The 16,934-nt window shown below is 41.3% G+C and overlaps 1 protein-coding gene across 5 annotated transcripts in view; it reads right to left on the bottom strand.

Annotated features, from left to right (window-relative positions):
- The window catches only part of ubr4 (ubiquitin protein ligase E3 component n-recognin 4), a 187,034-nt gene that overhangs the window by 141,621 nt on the left and 28,479 nt on the right, over window positions 1–16,934 (bottom strand). For all 5 annotated transcript variants that reach the window (XM_068017283.1, XM_068017284.1, XM_068017287.1 and 2 more), the window contains exons 12-19: window positions 16,521–16,620; window positions 13,522–13,659; window positions 12,601–12,718; window positions 11,791–11,978; window positions 5,766–5,925; window positions 3,888–3,973; window positions 2,151–2,320; window positions 1,480–1,762 (exon numbers count right to left, since the gene is read on the bottom strand). In XM_068017283.1, the coding sequence (XP_067873384.1) occupies window positions 1,480–1,762; window positions 2,151–2,320; window positions 3,888–3,973; window positions 5,766–5,925; window positions 11,791–11,978; window positions 12,601–12,718; window positions 13,522–13,659; window positions 16,521–16,620 (1,243 nt within the window). The remainder of the gene's footprint in view (window positions 1–1,479; window positions 1,763–2,150; window positions 2,321–3,887; window positions 3,974–5,765; window positions 5,926–11,790; window positions 11,979–12,600; window positions 12,719–13,521; window positions 13,660–16,520; window positions 16,621–16,934) is intronic.

Raw genomic sequence — 16,934 nt, 5'->3', positions numbered from 1 at the left:
ATATATAGCAATGATTGAAATAAGTCTGAAGCTTAAACTGAACATAAAGAAAGCAGAGTCACCAACACCAGCATTTGCAGGAATGATAAAAGAAAGCAGAAACTAAGAAAAGCACAGAAACAAACATAAATGCAAAAAATCAGGCTTTGAGATGTGAACTAAATGAACTATGGAAACATGAGGTTCGGTTTGAGAAAATAAAAACATGAACAAACCAGACTGACGATTAAGAAGAAAAATGCACTTCAATTTTTTTTGTTGTTGCTATAATTGGTTAAATATCTTCACTGATAGTTCAGCAATTTTATGAGGTGACCACTGCAGGGAAAGGCATGTGACAAATGGGCAAGGACAGGGTCAGGCTCATTTGCAATGCCCCACAGTTGAATAACTTTCTGACATTCACTGTCTGGACTAACAGATGAAGAACACCAGGTTGGGCAAAGTATTGGATGGCAACTAGTGCTTGTAGCACCACACCTATTGTCAACACCCACATGGAAGAAGAAAATATTTTAAGTGTCAATTTTAGTGTATAGGGTTAACATAACCACCATAAAGCTATTGCTGACCTTTTAGTCAATTTGTATTATTGTAACAAGCTTGAGTGTCACAGCATGTGAGCTGAAAACCTATTTTCCTGGAGCTGCTAGCTGTCCAAAGATAAAAAGTTTCTCTTTCAGTCTGCCAGCAGCTTTTAGCTCTGGTCTTTATCGATGTGCGATTTATTCAGTGTTTCAATGTGTAATGTCCAAGATCAGAATGTACACAATACAATTTTCATGTTTCATATGAAGTTTGTCATTTTTGTTTTGCTGAGTAAATGGGAGTGTGGGGGAAAAAAGAGAGAAAGCAACCCATGACTTAACAGACACCCTCCTGAGCACTGACTGGGACACAATAAGTACCAAATAGTCTTCATCAGAGCAGTGTTATCCAGTGTGGCTTTCACTCAGCAAGCTCTACTTCAATCCCTTTTTATTCTCTCCTACAATCACATTTATGGAACTCCTGTTGCAACCAGGATATGAAATCAAAAAACTGCTCAAGATTGCGGAAGTAGTACAAAAGGGGTCAAATAAAATGCTCCATTCAAATCTTCAAAATACAGAGTGCATGCTGAATAAAAAGATGTCTAGCTCCATGTGGTCTTCCTCTCAATGTAAAGGAGTTGGATAAGTTGCAAGGCCAGCACAGCAAAACAGTGAGCAAAATGCAAAATATGTTTTGGTGATGAGACCACCCACCCCGCACCCCACTCCCCCACCCGCCAAATGCACTGAGCTAATGCCCTAAACACTGCCCTTCTCTCTCATAAATGTATAAAGTTCCTATACAGTTTAATACCAGCATTATTCATTTAACCTGTACATGTTTTGTTCAACAGAATGCAATATGGTCAACACAAATGTTCCAATTACAGCTTTATGAGTTCATTGATAAGTTACATATTCAACCACCAGCTCAATTGGTCCTTACCTGCTCAAACAGGTAGATTGGCACTTTTGAATATTGCTGAAGGATGTATTCAAAAACCAGCAACAAACGGGCAAGCGTCAGTGGCACACACCGAACCTGAGCTTCAGCTTTAGATGCCACTTCCACAATCACCTGTATGCACATCGTGACCACCGCACGCCGGCCATTCTCGGAGAAATTATGGAAAATTAGTAGCAGAAGCTGAAGGTGCTCAACATTCAGATCCTCGGAGTCAGTTGGTATTACTCCATGGAAAATGTTTTGCTTCAGTGTCCCAATAAATCTAACAGGAAAAAAAGTAGACAGTCATTCACTTATTTGCCTGCGCTGAGAATAAAGCTACTCATGCAGGTTATAAAACAATTGCTAAACAAGTGATGACTGTGGGATGAGCAATGGATTCCAGGATTGCATAGCCAAAGCAGTGGGGCTGTTAACTACCTCTATCTGTGATTTGATACATAGACAGACTTTCACTCTTTCAATGTCTGCTGTCAAAGACTACCACCTATCTTCTCCCTCAATTCAGCAAAACAAACTTAAACATAACAAAAGTTCCTTAAATCTGTACTCCATACAGGAGAACAGCAAGACACAATGCATGACAGGACTCTTCAGGTCTCTTCAATCTTTTTTAGTTAAAAGTTTTGTTAGTATTAAGAATTCCTTACCTTTCCCAGATTTTCATACACTCTGGTACATCTGGCTCACCCTGTGCACTGGCTTTGTGCTGCCAGATTAACAGCAGACGTGACAGCACAGAGAGGCTCTGCGAGTGGATGTACAACGGCCATGGACCCTCGGAGAATGGCGCAATTCCCAGCTGCTGCAGCAGTGTGTTCTGAGTGAAATACCATATAGTTAACACCATGATGTTGAATGTGATTACCATAATAAGCTCATACACAACACCAGCCTGCAGGTCAGTATAATACTATCCATGGAATTCAGTTCCACCATTGTGCAAAGCTGCAAATGTATGGTAAAATAATGGAAAGGCTACTATGTAAATAGGATATTATACCATGTTACAAGATGGAAAATTATTCAAATGAACTATAACAACCTTGTGGTTTTTTTCAGCTTGCAGAAAAATGTGGGTTGTAACTCTAAGAGAAAAATAATGAACTGCTCAAAAATTATAAGCAAAAGAACTTAGAGGGTGGTTAAAAACAGGATCAGGAGGGAAACTGACAGTAAACACATTGGGTACAATCTTAGGTAGCACAGACCAAATCCTTAGAACAGACCACAGAAGGAGGGATCACCAAAGATACGGTTTCATCTCTGTTCAGAATTAAGTAGCTATGCTCATTCTATATTTTACAGTGCTGAAAATAAAGTCACGAAAGACAATTTGTTGTTGTGAGCCTGATTATCTGATGTCTGAAACCTCGACACTCCAATTGCTGGAGTCAACACCGCCAACTGTACATAAAACCAGCTTCAATCACAACAGCCTTCAGAAAAATTAACGCAATAGTATCTGAACAAACATTTGTTTAATAACCGACAATCAAATACATTAGTGTACGACCCAAGCACTTAGCTCCTTCCGAACAGCTGTCTGTGGCAGCACTAAATGGAGAAGGCAATGTCCCTTTCCCAAAATATTCCATTGTCTCCTTTAGACCTTTATATAATACATAGGATAATACAGCACAGAAACACACCATTTGGCCCACAGTTTATGCCCCACATCAACCTCCCCCACCATGCCTCATCTAACTCTAACAGCATGCCTCTACTCCCTTCTCCCTCATATGTTTATCTAGCCTCCCTTCAATGCAACTATATTATTCGCTTCAACCCCTCCCTGTGCTGGCGAGTTCCATATTCTCACCACTCTCCAGATAAACCCATTTCAACACACTGGATGCAACTCCTTCCCCAGTAAGTATTCTCAGATTCTGGATCTGATTACACACTAGTCAGTGGATGGTGGATGTTGATTTGCAGGAGCTATTCAACAGGGGCTGCACACATTGAACAATGACAAAGGCACATCAACAAATTAAACTAAAAGGGTTTGTCACACAACATTTGAAGTTGGGAAAGAGAAATTTTTGTTTCAACACAAACCTTATACAATGGAGAAACACAGAAAACATGCAGCTAGAAAGTCAGTCATTCAGCCCTCCCAGCTGCTCCTCCAATCTGCACTATCACAGGTCTACCATTCTGAGCAATAACCCTGAATACAAACTTTCATTTCGAACACAAAAATGTATGTTATTCACAGAAGACCATTTCACAGATATCAAGAAATGAATTCCAACCTCGTGCATTATCATTCAACCTTGAATATCAGAGTGAAATCATTTGTAGGTCAGGAAAGTATACACATGAAAGCATACTGTCAACATTAGTTGAGCATAAACACAACCAGTGATGCACTGTGGACTCACCTGCAAAATAGGTGATGGAAGGTCAGAGGTGACCATAGAATGGTTAAAGTGATATAATGCAGCCGCAAACTCCTCATCTGATGACCCTGTGCAAAAAATAAAAACTCTGAACATCAAGAAGCAAGCAGGCAGAGGGGGACTGCAATACAAATACAATGTAACTAGTCTAGATTAGAAATGTGTACTTCTCTACAAGCATAGATGAGCCACTCAGCTCATGTAGCTCATCCTTCAATAGAAACCTCTGAAAATTCTCTGAGAAAAATTAATATTTTGTCTTTGATTAACTCTAAGCGGGCCTTGTAAAAGAAAATAGCAACTCGTTTTTCAGAATGGAAGCCATGACTTAGCAAGGTTTTAAGAGAGCAGCCAATGTTGCCTCAGTCATAGAAAATTTCTAATCAGAAAAAACATACTCAAGTTGAAGAAACTTTGAACAAGGTGCTTTTTCAAGTTTTACCTCGGATACCTACGACCTTAAGCTTGTGTCACAGCCTTTCATATGGAACTTTATAAAAAGCTTTCTAGAAGTCTAAGTATACTATGGTATGGGGCTTTCCAACATCTACTTAGGATGTTGCCTCTCGAGAAAGTCATTTAGTAAGGCAAATTCTGCCCATTTTGAAACTGTTAGCTGGCATTTATTAGGTTATTTTTAAAAAGACATTATTAAGTTTGCTCCTAATAACTGATTCTATTACATTGTCAGCTCCTAATCAGAAAAAAGCTTGTATTTATATAGTGCCTTTCACAAACACAGTATATCCCAAAGTGCTTCACAGCCAGTGAGTGCAGTCACTATTGTAACATCTTCCCCTCCTTTTCCCTTTCAGCATTCTGAAGGGACCGTTCCCACTACAATGCCCTCACCCACTCGTCAGTCACATCAAACAGCCCTCCCCTTTCCACAGTACCATTCCAAGCAGGTGCAGGAGATGCCTGTCCTTCTGTATCCTCCCTCCTCGCCTTTCAGACTGTGACCTCTGCCTCAATTTTGTTTTGTTTCTCCTGGCTGGGTTTGCTTTACTCTCATTTCTTTTTCGGATGGCAGCAGTTCATCATTCTGTCATTCACACCTCCTCTAAACACATCTTTGTTTCTTTACTTGTCACATTACCACTCCCTTTGGGCCTGCACCACCAACCCTTTTGTCATTTAATCTCTCCGGTCATCCACGCTATCACAGACCTTCCTTTTTATTCTTTTCCCAACCCTCCCCCCTTTCACTTGCATTAAACTTATAACATTTCTAATTTTTCCCAGTTCTAATAAAAGGTCATCAACCTGAAATGTTAACTGTTTCTATCTCCATAGATGCTGAGTATTTCCAGCATTTCCTGTTTTTGTTTCTGATTTCCAGCACCTGCAGTATTTTGCTTTTGTTTTGATTAGAACAACACAGCAAAGGAAGCTCATCATGTGTGTTAAACATTTGAAAGAGTTATCCAATTAGTCTCACTCTCCTGTTCATTCCCCATATCCCTTCAAAACGCTACAGGCTTTCTAGAGTTTATTTTTCTTACTTACTGCACTTGCATTGTTTTATTTGTCCATTTAGTAGCACAACACAATTGCTAATCTGTTACTCCTTTCCTCTGTTTATGAATCCTTCCTCACACTATAGCAGGCCAGTGGGTCTCCAGCACTGTTCCTTTTATGGTGGGTGAACAGACAAGGTACCAATGCCCTAGTACTCATCTTTTCCCACACCAATGCATTGCAATGTACAGAATCAACGAAAGAAGCCAACACCAGCCCCTCTTCCAGTTTAGAAATGTGACTTGGAGACAACAACCAGTGACCACAGCTTAAGCAACCTTCTTTGCTCCTAACCCAGCTACAGCTAGTTGGTTGCCATCACCAAAAGAGCTTCCTGACCTTTTGTTCCATCTTTGTCCACATCTTTAATGATGCTGGCTAATGTCATCATGTGCTGTTCAGTCAGAGAAACACTCAGGTAATTCCGGATAAAGTTGTTCCTCGAGTTCAGCATTGAAGATGTAATGAAATTAAAAATACTTGAAGCCAGGCTCAGAAACTGAAAAACAAATTTTTTTAAAAAAATATTTTAAATATGCAGATTTAATAGAGGTCAATCATCCTCATTCTCCAGCACCTTCTTCACCAATTCCATTTCCAATACCATCAGAGCCCTGGGTGGAAATCTAATCCTAACATTCAGTTCCACATGTAAACAGCAAAATAAGCTACTACCTGCTAACTCCTCAATCATGTGCTATTTAAGTTTAAGGCTCATTAAGGTAATAATGGCACATTGCTCAGCTTTACAGACCAGAAGGTTCCTGAATCAATCCCTGAGCTATGAGGTAAATTTACCAGAGCAGCAGCTCAGATGTTATATTTGACCTCAGCACCCTTAAAGGAGGAAATAACCACTTCTCATCCCTTTACGTTGATCCCTGCTGGAACATGCCCATGCATGAACAGGTGGTAAGGATTAGTGTGAGATGTAAGTATCCTGTCGGCACCTATGATCTAGTTTCACACATGAATAATTGCCGGGTGAGGTATCTGATGGTGAGTAATGCCCCATGAACTGCACCTAAGCAGGGTTAGCAACTTCAAGATCGCAAAGAAGAAAATTAGAAAACCACAACTATGTAAACATAAGTACAGCAGGAACACCTATGTAGCTAACAGATAAGCTTTAGAGCTAATCAAAGGAACTGCAACCCAGGTGACTAGCTCACTAGCTCCTCTGTGATTGCAAGGTTAAGATCAGGTTATTTGTCTTGCGTTAAGCATTTCCTGCACCATCTAATTTATGCTGCTCTCTTTCCAAGGGATTTGCTAAATCACCTCACAATAAATACAACAATGTAGCCCAGTAACTATCACAATAAGAATACCAGCTGAACTACTACAGTCCTGTAAAAGAATTCAGGCCAAAAAACATTCACAAAACAGAATGAGCAAAAGAACAAACAGCCATACAAATATATTGGTTCAGGTTATTAAATTACAAGTTATTTCTAATAGATAAAACAATTAAAATTGGAACATAAAGCCTTCATTCAGAGATTTTTTAAAAATCCACAGCAATTAAAATCGTCAGTTAGGTGTAGCAGGGAAGAAAGTGCTAAGTAGATCTATACAAGTAGTGATCCAAAAAAAACTGCATGCATTGCAATATATAGGGTATGAGAAATAAGTTGCGGGAACCAGAAGCAATTATTTTACAGGTAAATTGAGACTTAATAACATTTACAGCAACCTGGCTACAAACTGGGCAAGAATAGATAATAAACATTTCAGGATATCTTTAGGATGGCTCGAAAAGATGGGAGATGCAGCAATATCGGTGAAAAGGGAAAACATTCTGTAGAGGGATCCGATATAGATAAGGAAGGAGTACAGACAGAGTCAATATGGTTTGATCTCAAACAGTACTAATGCAGGTATATTACAAACCTACAAATTGTGGGAAGGAATCTTCAGTCAGATTAGAGACAAGTAGTAATGACAAAGTTACTATTGTGGGAAATGTTAATTATTTTCTTTTCAAATGTGACGGAGAAGAAAAAAATAGAAAAAAAGAGAATGAAATTCCTAAACTGTGTTCAGGACTCCTTCCTAAAGCAGTACATTAGTCAAAGGTGTTACCAGATCCAGTTAGGACCACCGACATAGATCAGGTAGATGAGCTAAATGCTGGTGAGCACCGAGGGAACAGTGACCACACTATGATAAGGTCCAAGATCCAATGAAAAATGGAAAAGGTAAAACAAAAACGAGACCACCAGGTTAGATTAGGGAAAATTTTAGAAAGATGGGAGTGAGCTAGCTGAGAGGAGGTTAAAGAGAAATTATCACAAAGGATTATAGAGCAACAGTGGGGTGTTTTTAAAAGATTGCAAAGCGACAGAATAAGTATATTCATGAAGAAGGACATTGCTAGTAGTTATAGGATGGTCATGAATAGATGGAGAGGTCAGAAACCAATTAAAATAGAAGAGGCACTACCATAGAATAATAATGAAAAGAGAGAATAGGAAAAAAAAGAGGTTAAGAGCTTGATAAGGAAAAGTAAAGGGAATGTGAGGGGGAAAAAATTAAAAAACATCTAAAAGAACCAGTATTTTACAATTATATCAGTTAAAAAGAGAATTGTTAGAAGGGAGGTAGGACCCTCAGAGAGCAGGATTGACAATTTGTAAATGATCAAAATTTTGCAAAACCATTTAATAAGTATTTTCCATCAGTCTTTACTAAAGTACCGAAGAGAAGGTTATCAGAGAGGAGGGGAAGCAGTGACTCAGAGCAAGATAAACTATATATTATGATGAATGAAAAGGGAGATTTTTAAGATAAATTAGTTCAGCTAAGGGAAGGAAAGGTACCAGAAACCAACAGGATACATTCTAGAATCCTGAGGGAGGCAGTAGTGAAAGCAGATTTGTCTGGAGGGCTGGCAAGTAACCAATGTAGTCTGAATTTTTAAAAAGGGAGACAGAATTAACTTGGGTAATTACAGCTGTAGGAGGAAAAATTTGAATGTCTCGAAGAATGTAATTACCACATTCAGAGACAAAGATAAAATAGGAGTAACCATCAGGGATTTCAAAAGGGACGATCGTGCTCGACAAACTTCAGACTTCTAGAGGTAACAGACATGGATCAAAATCCTGGAACGCCTTCCCTAACAGCACTGTGGGTGCACCTACACCACAGGGGACTGCAGTGGTTCAAGGCAGCGGCTCACCACCACCTTCTCAGGTGCAATTAAAGCTGGCCTTGTCAGCAACACTCACATTCCATGCACAAATAAAGAGGAAAAGCAGTGGATGTAGTAGACATGGACTTTAGAAAGCCTTTTGACAAAGTACCACACAGAAGATTATTAGAGAAAATTAAGAGGTATGAAATTAAGAGGTATGGAATTAAGGGAAGAGTTGCAAATTGAATTAAAATCTGATTAGACAGGGGAAAACACAAAATTAGGAGTTAAGAACAGTTTATCCAAAGTAGTTGGAAGTGGATTGTGGTATCAAACAAGGTTCAATTCTGGGGCCACTTCTGTTCATAGTGATTTAGAGATGGTATCAAATGGGTATAGTTAATTTTCTAGAAAACCAAGAAGCATCAGAGGAATATTGATAAGATGGAAAATTAGTTAAAAAGTAGCAGACAGAATTCAATGTATGCATGAAGTGATATATTTTGTTTAAAAAAATTAACAGCAGTAATTGTACTTCGAATGGAAGGCGGCTCGGTGCTACGAAAGAGCAGAGGGATTTGAGGACAGGTTCACAAGATTTTAAAGGCAGCACTTCAGTTTAAATGGGAGAGATTTATAACAGGAAGTAAGAACAACCTCTTTACATACAAGGTTGAGAGCTGTGGAGTTCACTTCCAGTTAGTGGTTGAGGCAAAAGCAATGTTAACATTCAGGATGAGATGGGATAGAATCATACAACCTATTGTGTCTGTGCTGGCTCTTTGAAAGAGCAATAAGGCTTAGTCACAAATCCCTGCTTTCTAGTCCGTCAGCCTGTAAGTTCCTTATCCTCACGTACCTGTCCAACTCCCTTTTAAAATTATTTGTGGAATCAGCTTCCACCACCTTTTCAGGGAGAGCTTTCCAGATGCACACAACTATGAGTGGAAAGAATTCGCCTCACCTTCACCTAGATCTTTTTCCAATGATTTTGAATCCATGACCTCTAGTTATTGACGCCCTCGCCAGAGGGAATAGTGCTTCCCTACTTATTCTGTCAAAACCTATCATCTTGAAAACCTCTATTGTGTTGCCTCTCAACCTGCTCTGAGAACAGTTCAAACTTCTCTCCTCGTAACTGAAGTCCCTCATTCCTGGTAACATTCTGGTAAACCTCCTCTGTAACCTTTCCAAGGTTTTTATATCTTTTCTTAACTGTGGTGCCCAAAATTGTCCACAATACTCCAGCTCAGGCCTAACCATTGATTTATAAAGTTCTAGCATGATCTTTTTGCTCTTATCTTCTATTCCTCTATTTATAAACTAAAGTAAGCCAAACCCTTTTTTAATCACCTTATCAACCTGCCATAGTCTCACTGCTCATCTATACTTTCAAAATCAATCCATTTGTAGTATAGTGCCTTTCAATATTAGTCCTCCCAAAGTGCATCATTTCACACTTCTCTACAATGAACTCCATCTGCCACACTTCTGCCCATTTTACATTCTAAGTCATCCTGATGGCTTTAACTATACTCATCGTGATCTATGACTTTGTCAAATTTTGCATCATCTGAAAACTTCATATTCCCAACGCCTGAGTCTAGGCTGTTTATAAAAATTGCAAGAAATTGCAAAACTGATCCTTGGGAACGCCACTGTATACCACCTCCCAGTCTGTAAACATTCATCCACCACCAACCCTTGCTTCCCCTCACAGAGCCAATTCTATATCCATACTGCCACTTTTCCCTTAATACCATGGACTTCTGGACTTCCACCTGCTTGATGAACCTTCTGTGTTACACTTCATTGAATGCCTTCCAAAAGTCCAGATATACACAATATCTACTGCACTACCTTGATCAGTTAAGTTAGTCAGACATGATTTACCTTTAACCAGTCCATGTGGACTCTCCTTCATTAATCCATGCCTTTACAAATGAAAGTTTATTTTATCCTTAATAATGGTTTCCAATAACTTCCCCACCAACAATTTTAGGAAGAATGGCCTGTAGTGTCATAATGTATTCCTCTCCCCTTTCTTGAACAGTGGTATAACATTGGTAACCCTCCTCCTCCTTCCTTGTTGGACTGGAGACATATTGATTGAGAAAGTTCTCCTATGCGCATATCCGAAATTCCTCTCCTGCCCGATCCTTAACACTGTGCTTACCCAGTCTATATTAGGGTAGTTAAAGTCTCCTAATATTACTACTCTATACTTGTTACACGCCTTTGAAATTTGTTGACAAATTTGCTTACCTATCTCCTTCTCACAATTTGGAGCTCTTTAAAAAAAAAAATCATGTAACCAGTCCTCCCCTTTTTCTCAATTCAAGCCAAATAGTTTCAGTCCTAGAATCATCAAGCAAGTTCTTTCTATTTAGAATAGCATCATTCTTAATCAAGACTGCCACGTCCTTCCTCCTTTTTCCTTCGCTATCATTCCTGAAAACCTGGTAACCAGGAATATTAAGAACCTATTCTTGCCCTTGCTTGACTCATATCTCTGTTAATGCAACCACGTCATAATCTCATGTACCAACTTGTGCCTGTAACTCACCAACCTCATTAGTTACACTATGGACATGGATGTACAATTTAATACCTCCTTCATCACGTTGCTATTTTCCTTAATCTAGTTCCTGCAATTTTTGGGATATTTTTAATTTTACTGCTGTTTTTATCTCTCTGTCCTCTGATCTCATTTCTACTCCCCTTTGTTATTTTCTGGCTCCTTCCATCTGCCAAATTAGTTTAAACCCTCCCAAACTGCACCAGTTAGCCTCTCAGCAAGAACACTTGTCCTGCCTTTGTTCAGGTGCAACCCATCCATTTTGTACAGAAGCCCCTTCCCCCAGAACCAGTCCCAATGCCCCAAGAATCTGAATTCCTCCCTCCTGCACCACTTCTCCAGCTACACATTCACCTGCACGATCTTCCAGTTTCAATACAGATTGGCACATGCCACTGGGAGTAATTTGGTACAAGAAAGACAGCATAAAGGCCTATGGGAACAGGTAGATAAATGTGACTCGGACTAGGTTGCTTGAAATGAAGGGTAAACACTGACATGGGCTAGCCTTATTCAATGCTGGAACTTCTAATAATATTTCTATGATTCACTCCTCAACATGTAACAACTAAAATACTTTGATGTCCTGATTTACCAATGACAGCTTATCTTTATCTTCTATCCAATTGCTGCTGGATATTACTCACCAGCTCAGGGTCTCTGCGACTAGCCAGTATGTTGCCATTCTCTCCAGAACTCTGCTTATTTGGACTCTTCAATCGTGGAGAACTTTCCAGTGGTGGTGGCGGTGGTGGAGGGGGTGGTGCTGATTTCTCCTTACTGGGAGAGATGGTCTCCTCAAACCACTGGCCAAGAATTGGCTCACTGTCATCATCTGTAAAGTATACAATGCAGATATACAGCACACTCATCAAGGACTGATTAAACAACAAAAAACCTGCTCTTTCTCCATTCCATTATTTTTTCCACTATAAAAGCAATAAAATGGATTCTGCTTCCATCATTGTTTCTGGTGAGAAATTCCAAATCCTAACAGCCAGCTGCATGAAATTTCCCTTTATCCTATTAGTGATGATTTAGGTCTTCTAGTTATCAACTCATTAACAGTAGAAATAATTTACTTCTCCCCCTCCCCAATTTATCTAATCAAATTTTGAATATCTCCATCAGACCTCTTAACTTTGTTTGTTACAATTACAAGAGCCCTAGCTTCTCTAGCGCTGGAAATTACTGAATGCTCAGGCAGAAAATGTCATGGGACATTTGTACACACACACCAATCCACTGGAAATAAACATCACTGGCCTGATTTATAAATAACCAAAAATGAATGTGCATTTTAGAATTTTATTGCAAAACAGGTACTACTTTATACCTTCGAAATCTGGTTAGTGTCTGAGCCAAACACCTTACATTAACTACTCCCTGTTTCATGGTGCCTGAACACTCAACCATCACCAGTATCGTACATAAATCCTGGGACTTGCTTTTAGTACCTTGGCTACTATCTTCTTCAGTGCTGCTGAAATCATCTTCATAATAAGTGTTTGAATCAGTGGAAGCACTAACATCACTACTCACAGAGCCTTTCCGTTGGCGCTGAAGTACACAAGCCTGCAGAGAGAAAAGTGACAAAGGATAAACAACTCTTCTGCGACCAGGAGAATTAAAAAGAATGGTGCAGCTGTAGAGGAGACTGAACAGTGAGGACAATAGGAAACTATAGTTATAATGAGAGACTTGAGATACTGGGACAATTTCGACTGATGTAGAACGATTTAATACGAATTACAAAATTTTGAAGGGCTTTGATAGCCTTTCCCGATTCACTATTTCCTCTAGTTAAATAGCAAGATAATGAGAGGAGAGGCTGGAAGATGTTCCTTTACTCAGTGGATTCTTGCAGCCTAAAATGCTTTTCCACAGCGAGTGGTTGAGACCATTGCATCTCTTCGGAGAAAATTTGGTATCTATTTGATGCCAAGGAAGATACAGAGCTGCAGGGAGAGAGATGGGCAGTGGGATTAGTTTTAGATTGATACAGGACTGTGGGGAGAGAATACTGGGAAGTGGAATTAACTTTGGACTGAAACAGGGTCACGTGGAGAGAGCTATGCAGTGGGGTTAGTTTTGGATTGATGCAGCGTAATGGGGAGACAGCAGGGCAGTAAAATTAGTTTTGAAATGGGGACAGCAGGATTAATTTTGGATTGATACAGAATTATGGAGAGAGAGCAGGGCAACGTGATTAGTTTTGGAACAATACAGAGCTATGGGAAGAGAGTGGGGCATTAATTTTGGATTGATACAGGCGAGAGAGCAAGGCAGTTGGATTAGTTTTGGATTGTTTTAGCAAAGAGACAATACAGACAAGAGGAGCCATTTTATTCATCCTGTACTGTGGTGCAAATGATTACCTTTCTGTAAGATGTCGACAACAGTGTGAAAAGCAAGTTGGTGAGTGGGACAGATTCAATCAGTCTCTGCACACGTTGAATAGATGAGCTTAGTGCCATGATATTTAGCTCTGCAGGTGGTCCATCACCTCTCCAACCCTGTTGAAATCAAAGATTACCCATTATGATTTGCAGTACAGCAGTCTACCTACAGCAATATTCACCTCTGAGAACGCGAGAGTTTTCCCAGGTGCCCTGGCCCAATGTTTAACCACAACCAACATCACAAAAACACATTATCTGGTCGTTATCGGGGACTTCACACTGTGCAAATTGGCTGTAACGTTACCTACACTGGAACAGGGACTATATTTCAAAAAAGCAGAAGGGCCGCCCGCGCATCAACACTAGCAGAATTTCTCATCCACAGCTGTTGCATAAGTTTCTAAATTCACTTGAAAAAGCCCTTCAAAACACTCCTACAGGGGATGCAGAGACCAAGTGGGCCCACATCAGAGATGCCATCTATGACTCAGCAATGACCACCTATGGCAAGCTTGTGAAGCGGAATGCAGACTGGTTTCAATCTCACTTTGAAGAGCTGGAACCTGTCATAGCTGCTAAGCACATTGCACTGCTGAAGTACAAGAAAGCCCCCAGCGAGTTAACATCCGTAGCACTTAAAGCAGCCAGAAGCGCTGCACAAAGAACAGCCAGGCGCTGCGCAAATGACTACTAGCAACACCTATGCAGTCATATTCAGCTGGCCTCTGACACTGGAAACATCAGAGGAATGTATGATGGCATTAAGAGAGCTTTTGGGCCAACCATCAAGAAGATTGACCCCCTCAAATCTAAATCAGGGGACACAATCACTGACCAACGCAAGCAAATGGACCGCTGGGTGGAGCACTACCTAGAACTGTACTCCAGGGAAAATGTTGTCACTGAGACCGCCCTCAATGCAGCCCAGTCTCTGCCAGTCATGGATGAGCTGGACGTACAGTCAACAAAATCGGAACTCAGTGATGCCATTGATTCTCTAGCCAGCGGAAAAGCCCCTGGGAAGGACGGCATTACCCCTGAAATAATGAAGAGTACCAAGGCTGCTATACTTTCAGCACTCTACGAACTGCTTTGCCTGTGCTGGGACGAGGGAGCAGTACCACAGGACATGCACGATGCCAATATCATCACCCTCTATAAAAACAAAGGTGACCGTGGTGACTGCAACAACTACCGTGGAATCTCCCTGCTCAGCATAGTGGGGAAAGTCTTCGCTCGAGTCGCTTTAAACAGGCTCCAGAAATTGGCTGAGCGTGTCTACCCTGAGACACAGTGTGGCTTTCGAGCAGAGAGCTCCAGCATTGACATGCTGTTCGCCCTTCGTCAGCTACAGGAGAAATGCCGTGAACAGATGCCCCTCTACGTTGCTTTCATTGATCTCACCAAAGCCTTTGACCTTGTCAGCACTACTAGAAAAGAACGGATGTCCACCAAAGCTACTAAGTACCATCACCTCATTCCATGACAATATGAAAGGCACAATTCAGCATAGCGGCACCTCCTTTCCTATCCTGAGTGGCGTGAAACAGGGCTGTGTTCTCGCACCTACACTGTTTGGGATCTCCTTCTCCCTGCTGCGCTCTCATGCGTTCAAGTCTTCAGAAGAAGGAATTTTCCTCCACACAAGATCAGGGGGCAGGTTGTTCAACCTTGCCTGTCTAAGAGCGAAGACCAAAGTACGGAAAGTCCTCTTCAGGGAACCCCCCTTTGCTGACGATGCTGCATTAACATCCCACACAGAAGAGTGTCTGCAGAAACTCATCAACAGGATTGCGGCTGCCTGCAATGAATTTGGCCTAACCATCAGCCTCAAGAAAACGTACATCATGGGACAGGACGTCAGAAATGCCCCATCCATCAATATCGGCGACCACGCTCTGGAAGTGGTTCACGGGTTCACCTACCTAGGCTCAACTATCACCAGTAAACTGTCTCTCGATGCAGAAATCAACAAGCGCATGGGAAAGGCTTCCACTGCTATGTCCAAGACTGGCGAAGAGAGTGTGGGAAAACGACGCACTGACACGGAACACAAAAGTCCGAGTGCATCAAGCCTGTGGCCTCAGTATCTTGCTCTACGGCAGCGAGGCCTGGAGACGTATGTCAGCCAAGAGCGACGTCTCAATTCATTCCATCTTTGCTGCCTCCGGAGAATCCTTGGCATCAGGTGGCAGGACCGTATCTCCAACACAGAAGTCCTTGAGGCGGCCAACATCCCCAGCATATACACCCTACTGAGCCAGCGGCGCTTGAGATGGCTTGGCCATGTGAGCCTCATGGAAGATGGCACGATCCCCAGGGACACATTGTACAGCGAGCTCGTCACTGGTATCAGACCCACCGGCCGTCCAAGTCTCCGCTTTAAAGACGTCTGCAAACGGGACATGAAGTCCTGTGACATTGATCACAAGTCGTGGCAGTCAGTTGCCAGCGATCACCAGAGCTGACGGGCAGCCATAAAGTCGGGGCTAAAATGTGGCGAGTCGAAGAGACTTAGCAATTGGCAGGAAAAAAGACGGAAGCGCAAGGGGAGAGCCAACTGTGTAACAGCCCCAACAAACAATTTTATCTGTAGCACCTGTGGAAGAGTCTGCCACTCTAGAATTGGCCTTTATAGCCACTCCAGGCACTGCTTCACAATCCACTGACCACCTCCAGGCGCTTACCCATTGTCTCTCAAGACAAGGAGGCCAAAGAAGAAGACTTCAGCAGTTGTAAAACCTTTTGGGATGCCCTGAGGTCAAGAAAGGCATGATATAAATGCAAATCTTTGTTTGTTTACTTTTTACACACACCCCTCATGCATTCAAACTCTATCACACTTCACCTCTTATCTATGGTATCCCCCAGTGAATTCAAAAGCCAGGCTAATAATGTTATAAGGTTCCAAAAGAGCTAGCAGAGGCTTCCTTCATGTGTCACCCACAATGCTATATGCAGGAGCTGCCACTTACTGGGTAAAGGGCCTCTACTTGCAGATCCTGAAAGAGTGATGTCAACAGTTTGATAGCATGATTTGCTAGAACCACAGACAGGACGCCAAATCCTTGATGTCTGCGAGGGAAAAACAATCCAGATTATTAACAACCCTTTAAACAAAGTTGCAATAAGGATCAGTTTGCTGCATGTCAAACCACTCACTGTACAGAAACTGATTAACAAAAGCATCATGAATCAAAATTTAGCTAGATCCCCTTTAGTTCCCCATGTTCTGCAGTTAGTACCCTGAAGCTTACCGCGGTGAGGTCACAGACTGGAGACCTACTCCCAAGCCTCCACCAGTACCACCATGTAACTGGCTGAGAAGGGCACAGAATTGGATTCTCTCTGTATATTAATGTCAACCCTACGGATCGTGCAACAGAGGA

Source organism: Heterodontus francisci, chromosome 37 (genome assembly GCF_036365525.1).
Source record: "Heterodontus francisci isolate sHetFra1 chromosome 37, sHetFra1.hap1, whole genome shotgun sequence".
In the NCBI taxonomy this organism is placed as follows: Eukaryota; Metazoa; Chordata; class Chondrichthyes; order Heterodontiformes; family Heterodontidae; genus Heterodontus; species Heterodontus francisci.
Note: the sequence above shows the minus strand (reverse complement) of the source record. Positions and strands in the feature narration are given on the sequence as shown.